This window comes from Takifugu rubripes, chromosome 4 (assembly GCF_901000725.2).
Source record: "Takifugu rubripes chromosome 4, fTakRub1.2, whole genome shotgun sequence".
NCBI lineage: Eukaryota > Metazoa > Chordata > Actinopteri > Tetraodontiformes > Tetraodontidae > Takifugu > Takifugu rubripes.
The window spans coordinates 9,785,056-9,793,118 of record NC_042288.1 but is presented as its reverse complement, the minus strand read 5'-3'; the positions used below and the strand labels follow the sequence as shown (position 1 = coordinate 9,793,118).

Below are 8,063 nucleotides of genomic sequence, written 5' to 3'. Positions count from 1 at the left end.
TTTATTTAGAAGTAAATATTCCCAGCACTAAGGGATTTAAAAGGGTTATCGCCTCTGTTTGTTTACCTGTCAATAACTCAAACTTGATTTTACGGATTTTGGTTCCAGATTCTGGAAGGACTTTGACCTACGACCGTCCAATTGGCTTTGATCATAAAGTACAGCTAAAATTGTTTTACTACTCTCTATACATTATATATACTCGTAACAATATCTGGGAAACTTTCTTGTTGGGTGAAGGTCGGTGCTCTCAAACTGCCTTTTCCCTCTAGATTTCTAATTAAAATGTAACACGATTTGAACACAAAATTTAATCACAATCAGCACAAATGTTCAAACAGTAATGATCAGGGACAACAAGAGCTTTTAAGATGTAAACCAGACTGATTAGTGAACTCATGACAGGACGTGCTCCAGGACACCCTGGCGAATCAGCTGCTCGCATTTCCACCGTGGCAGGAAGTGCTGTGGGGAGAGGAGGGTGTTAGAGCTTTGCATTTGCCCCAGGGGGCAGTGGAAGAAGTGGCTTCCTGTTCTGACCTGACTGTTTTTTTTGAGCAGAATCACTGTCCCGTCGTCGATCTCAAACTCACCATGGTCCTTCAAACATCTCACCTGGGGGGCGAGATGACACCATCACCAGGTGACCGTGTGCAAAGGCCCCTGGGTCAGATTAGAGGCAGGTACTGACCTCAATGTAAAGACTCTTGGGAGGCTTCATGTCCTGCGTGATGTCCAGGCCGTCGCCTCCACCCACAGAGCGCATGAAGTTTGCAAGAGACTTTTTATATTGATTGAACCACTGCAGCTGTCACGCACACAACACACAGAAAACAGTCACTCGAAACATCTTGATGTCTCCAAACATGATGTTAATCATGTTTGGAGACATCATAGCTACGCCTGCTCAAACACCCAACAGTGCCGGCGTCCACCTGTCCTTACCAATAGTCTGAAATAATCAATGTGAGGAGGCTTTAGGATAAAATTAGATCAAGTTTGTGTCTAGAAGCAACGTCACCTCCTCTGCACACATGTGGAAGCGGATGTTGGCAGGCAGCACGCTGCCGTACTCCCAGCGCAGCGCCCTGATCCTCAGCAGGCGGTCGTATCTGATAAACACATCAAATTATGGTTGGACAGTTGTGGAGACACAGGTGAAGCACAGGTGAAGCACAGGTGAGGTGGTGCTTACAGGTAGGCAACAACGCAGCGCTGGTTCCTCAGCAGGCAGCAATGGCGCAGTTTGATGGAGGGAATAAGCTCAGTTCGGCCGGCCTTCGCTTCATTACTGGTTGGAAAAAGTAGAACAAATTAGTTTTCTTTGAAGACTTTTGTTGCCGTGGAGATGGGAGACAATTAAGCCAAATCACCCTGTGAAAAGGGAATACAGTACTTGCATGTTTCATGTACAGAAACACTTAAAATAGGCACAAATGTAACTCCAATAATATAAATCAAAACCTCACACGTCAGTTTGGTTCTGTTCGAAAAGAGCTTCCATTTCCTGCAGAACCTGCCGGAGTGTGTCTTCCTAAGAAATAAGACTTGCGTAAGAGCTTTGCAGAAGTAATGTTATCAGCATTGTTACGACACAAATACAAAATTCGTGCTGGGTTTTCCTCAAAAATTGAGTTCTGGAATCGTTCGAGTTCAAATACAGAGTAACTGACATTAAACGCAGGCAACTGTCCGTCGCTCATCCGGTGCAGTTCTCGGATTAACTCGATGGATTTCTCGCAGAACATCCCGAAACTGTGAATATTAATTATGACAAAACCTGAAGACTCGGTTCGACTTTAATTTCGCGGGAAAACTTCCATTTCCTGTTGTGATCACGTGACAAAAACCGACGGCAGCCCCATTGGGACAAAAAATACCGTTAAATGTTTATATGTAAAGAGACGAGTACTTATATCTATAGGTGTTTGCCGCAGTTGTAGTCGGGGCTATTGTCATAAAGATCAAATAAGGAAAACGTGTTATTAACGGTGACAGTGTGGTGGAAATGCGAGGTTTTTTCGCTAGGGCGTTTCGCTGTTATCCTTTAAAAAATGGGCACATTTTCCTGTTCAAAATAAACCCGTCGGGGCACTTTACAGTGACGTTAGAGAGGAGGTGAAAAACTGATTGCGGCCTCATTTTTCTTCAGCGAGCGTTGTCCTTAAAGTTTTGCTCGCGTTGGTCGTTTTAATCAGATTATCGTCCTTGCTATTTCTGTCGTTTGCCCAAATGCTGCATTCCTGTTAGCCAGGAAAAGACCGACCCCGACATGGTAAATATTTGTTTCTGTACACACAACCGCGGCTATTGTCTGACGTCAGACAAGTTTAATAAATCTGTTAAAATCAAACCAAACATCTTGAAAACAAACTACATTGTAACTTTATTTTTAGTAAAGTGAAGATGTTGCGTTCACAGACAATCGCTATTTTTTTAATGTTATTTTAGATCAAACTGATGTCTGTCATGTTAACATTTCAAGTGCTGTAAATATATTAAACTAGAGCAGTACATTTCTATTGTATCATTTTTGTTTCCGATTTCAGTGCAGTTCGTTTGTGTGTTTGTTTTCATTCTCTTGAGAAAAGTCAGAACTGTAGCATTTACGACATTGCCCTGAAGGCATCATGCTCTACTTTTGTTTTGGTTGTCATTGTTCCGACGCTCACCGGTAGTCGTGGACGCAGCATATCTGATCACGTGGGGTTGTTTCTGTGCTGCGATTGGCTGAGACCGGTTAGCGGCTCTCCTCAGAGCTGGCTGCGTTGGAGTCACTGCGGGGACGCAGCGCTGTCCTGAGCGGCTCGCAGTTTCCATCACCCATCCGGCTAACAGCCAACTCCCCGCTGACATTCCTTTCTTATCCTGTCCTTTATCGTTTCCAGTGATGCGAAAGCGGAATAACTCACCGACTGAGCAGCCTGATAGTGGTTCTTTGCTGGAGGACGACCCGGACTTGAAACAGCGCACTGTCAGGGTAACTGCGGGGCCCTCAGCTGACGACCGGCAGGGCCCCGGAGCTGAGGTGCACGCCATGAAACCGTTCAGGAGGTGAGAGTCACGCCGGGACAGAGGAAATAACCGCTTTGATGTTAAAATTCAAACAGGGTGAAGGACATTCGGGTTCAAGTCATTTGTTTCTAATAGAAAGTCGTGATTATCACCGGATGAGCAAAAGATTAAAGTTAGGATAGATTAAAGTTACCTTCTTTCACAGAGATAATGCTAAGGACTATAATAACACTGAAACTGCATATTTATAATGTAAATCTGCAGAAATAGTATATTTATCACTTTGTTTAAAATCTTCGCTGTGACTTTATCAAATATTAAATTAATGTTAATGATAAAATGTATGTCCGAAACCAGAGGAATTTTAATTTAGTCATTAAATCGTAACCCACTGAAAGAACAGATCATGATGGACTGGTTTGACTGGCCACATTGAGACTGGTGAGCCTGTCAGACCAGAATCTTTCAGCACTTTGACCGATTGACATCAGCGTCACCTGAACTGGTGGGTGCACTCCAAGTGCGCCAACAGTGTGAGTGAACAGCACAGAGGTTAATCACCACACACCAATCAGAGACCCCTGAAGGTCAGGTGAGGTCACCTTGAGTCCCAGAACACTTTAGATCCAATTAAACCACAGGTTTTAGAGGGAGAAAACGGGTCGGCCCGTGTGGTTCCTGTATTGCTCTGCTAGGCTCCGACATCCATCAGCTAAATCCTAGGTGTGGCACGTTCCTCCGAGCACACATTTGTGGTGTTTTTTATATGTGTAAAAGTGTGTTTTTAGCCTTAAAACTTTCCTGCTGAAAGACAAAATGATGCTGATTAATTATTATGAATAAATGTGGGCGTTGGTGGATTTAAAGTCACTCCCTGGAGTGTTTTATACCTGCTGAGCTGTGCCCTCAATCAGTCTTCCTGATTTTGTTCAAAACAGGCCAGACAGGAAGTGACCTTTGTCTGTTTCCTGTTGTCTCTTTAGCTCATTAGTGAAAGAAGAAGTCACTTTCGGCTCATCTGGCTCAGCATAAAAAGTAGAGCAGGGTCTTTTCTGTCTGACATCCATTGATATTGCATCCAGACGGTGGCGTTCACCGGGCTCCTAAAACCAGATGCAGCTCTGCCGTGTTCGCATTAATCATTTAGGTCTAGAGAGCTGCAGCAGCTTCAGCTCCGGTTACAAACACCAACCTTCTGTCACGATGACCACGTTTCGGACCACAGGTCCAGGTCTGGCTCTGGTCCGACTGACTGGTCTCTCCTCAGGTTGACTCTCCTGGGGAGGCTGAAGAGGTTGATGCTGTGGCTGTTGGTGGTCTACGTCTCCGTCCCCTTTATTGTCAAACTGTGTCCCTCCATCCAGGCCAAACTCGTCTTCCTCAATTTTGGTGAGTTCACAAAGCCGAAAAGCAAGAAGAAGCTCCAGAACTGAAAACTCGTCATCAGCTTTTAGAGGATTTGGCTTCAAACGAACCCATTTAGTTTGTTTCCAGCTTCTGTTTTCTTTCATCTTTGAGGCATCAGTTTTAAACGGATCTTCAGCAGTTTTTGGGCGAAATGTCGGATCAGGACAGACTGTGATTGACAGCTGCTGTAATAGGAGATAACAGGTTATGACACCCGTGCCCCTACCCCACAGTCAGGGTGCCCTACTTCATCGACCTGAAGAGGCCCCTGGACCTGGGTCTAAACCACACCCACAACCTCTACCTGGAGCCAGAGGTCGGGATCAAGATAGGAGTCTGGTAAAATGCCAACACACACACACACACATTGTGTGTTTTTGCTACTTATTGAGTGCCTAAATACTTATTCTACTAGCAAAGTGAGGACTGTGTGTGCGTGCGTGCTTTTCCAGGCACACAGTTCCAGCTCACATGTGGAGGGAAGCTCAGGGAAAACAAGGTGACTGGTACCGCTCCATGTTCAGTTCCACCCACCCTGTAATCCTTTATCTTCATGGAAATGCAGGGACCAGGTGAGTCTACACACACACACACACACACACACACAGATCACAGGTCAGTGTCTTGTTTAACTTATTTTGCATTTTTGTTGTATCTCTGCAGAGGTGGAGACCACAGAGTTCAACTGTACAAAGTAAAGTTTCTCTCTCTCTCTCTCTCTCTCTCTCTCTCTCTCTCTCTCTCTCTCTCTCTCTCTCTCTCTCTCTCTCTCTCTCTCTCTCTCTCTCTCTCTCTCTCTCTCTCTCTCTCTCTCTCTCTCTCTCTCTCTCTCTCTCTCTCTCTCTCTCTCTCTCTCTCTCTCTCTCTCTCTCTCTCTCTCTCTCTCTCTCTCTCTCTCTCTCTCTCTCTCTCTCTCTCTCTCTCTCTCTCTCTCTCTCTCTCTCACACACACACACACACATTCATGCTGGTGAAGCTGCTGTTTTTGCTGTGACCACCACACTGTCTGTCTCCCTTCAGGTCCTCAGTTTATTGGGGCACCACGTAGTTACGTTTGATTATCAAGGTGAGTAAGAAATGTTGGCCATTGATTATTTAGCAAGATTTCATCTGCTGGTGGTCAGATTAACCAGTGATCAGATTAACTGGTGATCAGATTAACCGGTGATCAGATTACATCACCAGGTCACGGATGTTTTGAGAGTACGCAAGGCTCCACGATCTGTCACCGATCAGAAGGAGCGGTTAACCTGTAAACATCACTCCTGTGTGTGTGTGTGTGTGTGTGTGTGTGCGTGTGTGTGTGTGTGTGCGTGTGTCTCACTCAGGTTGGGGGGATTCCGACGGCGCTCCATCAGAAGGAGGGATGACGTCAGATGCTCTGTTCATGTATGATTGGTTGAAACATCAACTGGACGACAAAACATCACTTTACATTTGGGGACATTCTCTGGGGACGGGGTAAGACACACACACACACACACACACACACACACACACACACACTGCCTAAATGTTTTTCTGGTTTAAAAGCAAAATGCCATCTGTCAGAAGCCAAAAATGTCCCCACAAACCACTAAAGTCAGCACATAACTGGTCTCCACTTCTACTGAAATGTGTCTGTTCTTCCAGAGTTGCCACCAACCTGGTGAGACGACTGTGTGACCGAGGTTTGACACACACTTACTCACACACTCACTAAACACTCACTTCTCATGCTTTATTGACATGCATATGCTGGTCCTCGCAGAACTTCCAAGAACACGCAGTCACACACACAGAGCAGGATTATAGTGCAGCTCTTTTCTTGTAGGAAGTCCTCCCGATGCTTTGATCTTAGAATCTCCGTTCACCAACATCAGAGAAGAGGCCCGGAGCCACCCCTTCTCCACAGTAACACACACACACTCATGTTTGTAGCTCTGTGAGGACTTTCATAGACCATGTACCTCCCTTAGCCCCTTGCCTAACCTGAACCTGAGCCCATTTCTAACCTGGAGCGTGTCCTCTGTTTGCAGTTAAAACCCATATTGATGTCCTCATTGTGTAACATGTACAAGAACACACACACACACCAGTAGTGTATCTTTGTATCTTACGTTTGCGTGTGTGTTCCAGGTGTACAGGTACCTGCCAGGATTTGATTGGTTCTTCCTGGACGCCATCACGGCCAACAACATTCGCTTTGCCAGCGATGAAAAGTGCGTAATCTTCCACGGTGACCTCTGACCCCCGCAGAGCAGAGCAATTACATTTTTATTAGAAATTAGGAATAATTCCTGTATTCAGGGTATCTCTAAACTTTCTGGACTGACCAAGAACCGTTTGCTGATCAGCAGATCAGTCATTTTTAGATCCTTCAGGATCTGTGATCATGTAAAATAGATCTATAGGACACTGAGAGCGGGAACCCTGTGAGCGACGCTGTTACAGTCAATCACCTCTAGTAGAGGGCTGAAGGGTCAGAACAAAGTCCTGCGCAGAACTCATATCAAATTTTACTGCAGTTCCTGAACGCACCCTTCCAGACAGCTGCCGCTCTGCCCTCTACTGGCCGCGTGAGGAAGTGCCGTTTATTTGACCTGTGGCTGTTTGTCATCGCCAGTGTGAACCACATCTCTTGCCCCCTGTTGATCCTGCACGCCGAGGATGACAACGTCGTCCCTTTCCATCTCGGCAAAAAGGTTGGAACAAAAACAGAATTCAGACCAAAGGACGTCGGACTCATCCTCTTCCTCCCACAGCTGTACCTCATGGCCGCCCAGTCCAAGAGCCTCAGTGGTCACAAGGTTCAGTTTGTCCCTTTTCCCTCCTCCCTGGCCTACAGGCACAAGTTCATCTACAGGAGCCCAGAGCTGCCAAACATCCTCAGGTATTTGTTTGCCAAATAATGCTAATCTACTGTAAATTTAGCTACGGGAGCTGGCAAAGCTGCTGTCTCAGATAAGTTGAGTTAAGCTGAGTTTAACAACATTGCCTTAATTACAATAAGTTAACATTACCAACTATATTGGTTGTTACCTAAATTGAGATAACTTAAGCTCAAGATAAGTTAATTTTTGCCACGTCACTGAAGTTAAGCTTCCACTAGATGATCCAGCATTCTGATTTCTCCATGAAATTTGATTTTAAATTGAATAGTTTTTTCTTTTAACAGTGTTGACTTAAGTATTTAACTCAGCTAAACCATTAAGGGAATGTTGAGATTTTGGTTCTGTGAATGGCTCTAAGGTTTTTGTAATTGTCTTGGGTTACAGTGATTTCCTCAGCACTTCACACTGACAGATGGACGCACCTGAATTTCCACACTTGCTTGAGTTAAACACACCCTGCCTGAAGACTGACACCACCAAACCAACAGGTTATTCACTTTACCCCTGAAAGTATCGGGAGTGTTTTTGCGTACTGTAGAAGGTCATTAATCCAAACTGAACAACGGACAAAAGCCCTTCCTCTTATTAGCATCGTGTCAGTTTGTCATGCAATCTTACTTGTATCTTTTTGTCACATTTGCCTGATGGACTGTATTTAATGGCCTGTTATGACTTGAATGGTAAATTAAATATTTACTTTGTGATTTTAGACATTGTCCTGCACTATAAGTAAATGAGCTACAGAAATATTAGATGGATTTATTTCTG

At 44.9% G+C, this 8,063-nt stretch overlaps 2 protein-coding genes across 3 annotated transcripts; one reads left to right on the top strand and one right to left on the bottom strand.

Moving 5' to 3' along the window:
• Positions 1-296: 296 nt before the first annotated feature.
• On the bottom strand, positions 297-1,874 carry gins1 (GINS complex subunit 1 (Psf1 homolog)). Its single transcript, XM_003976112.3, has 7 exons — positions 1,674-1,874; positions 1,470-1,534; positions 1,196-1,291; positions 1,022-1,112; positions 692-808; positions 541-615; positions 297-465 (listed from the first exon to the last, which is right to left on the bottom strand). Exons 1-7 carry the CDS (start codon positions 1,746-1,748, stop codon positions 397-399), a joined length of 588 nt encoding a protein of 195 aa, XP_003976161.1. The 5' UTR covers positions 1,749-1,874; the 3' UTR covers positions 297-396.
• Positions 1,875-1,926: 52 nt separating this feature from the next.
• On the top strand, positions 1,927-8,006 carry abhd12 (abhydrolase domain containing 12, lysophospholipase). 2 transcript variants are annotated; one of them, XM_011617012.2, is made up of 14 exons: positions 1,927-2,275; positions 2,889-3,054; positions 4,283-4,404; positions 4,656-4,761; positions 4,875-4,994; positions 5,086-5,116; positions 5,443-5,488; positions 5,751-5,883; positions 6,055-6,092; positions 6,236-6,315; positions 6,541-6,623; positions 7,028-7,106; positions 7,167-7,294; positions 7,680-8,004. In XM_011617012.2, the coding sequence occupies exons 2-14, from the start codon at positions 2,891-2,893 to the stop codon at positions 7,702-7,704; spliced, it is 1,155 nt and encodes a 384-aa protein (XP_011615314.2). In that variant the 5' UTR covers positions 1,927-2,275; positions 2,889-2,890; the 3' UTR covers positions 7,705-8,004. The 2 variants fall into 2 exon arrangements, with proteins under 2 accessions (XP_011615314.2, XP_003976169.3); XM_003976120.3 differs by lacking the exon at positions 1,927-2,275 and having other exon boundaries at positions 2,742-3,054; positions 7,680-8,006.
• Positions 8,007-8,063: the final 57 nt, after the last annotated feature.

What these genes read in the sequence shown, in the direction of transcription:
- abhd12 (XM_003976120.3), top strand. Translation starts at nt 2,891, where the DNA reads ATGCGAAAGCGGAATAACTCACCGACTGAGCAGCCTGATAGTGGTTCT. An exon ending in CATGGAAATGCAGGGACCAG is followed by an intron (nt 4,995 to 5,085) that starts GTGAGTCTACAC and finishes GTATCTCTGCAG; the next exon opens with AGGTGGAGACCACAGAGTTC. An exon ending in CGCTTTGCCAGCGATGAAAA is followed by an intron (nt 6,624 to 7,027) that starts GTGCGTAATCTT and finishes TGTCATCGCCAG; the next exon opens with TGTGAACCACATCTCTTGCC.
- gins1 (XM_003976112.3), bottom strand. Translation starts at nt 1,748, where the DNA reads ATGTTCTGCGAGAAATCCATCGAGTTAATCCGAGAACTGCACCGGATG. An exon ending in GAACAGAACCAAACTGACGT is followed by an intron (nt 1,292 to 1,469) that starts GTGAGGTTTTGA and finishes TTTTCCAACCAG; the next exon opens with TAATGAAGCGAAGGCCGGCC. An exon ending in CGCTGCGTTGTTGCCTACCT is followed by an intron (nt 1,113 to 1,195) that starts GTAAGCACCACC and finishes TGTGTTTATCAG; the next exon opens with ATACGACCGCCTGCTGAGGA.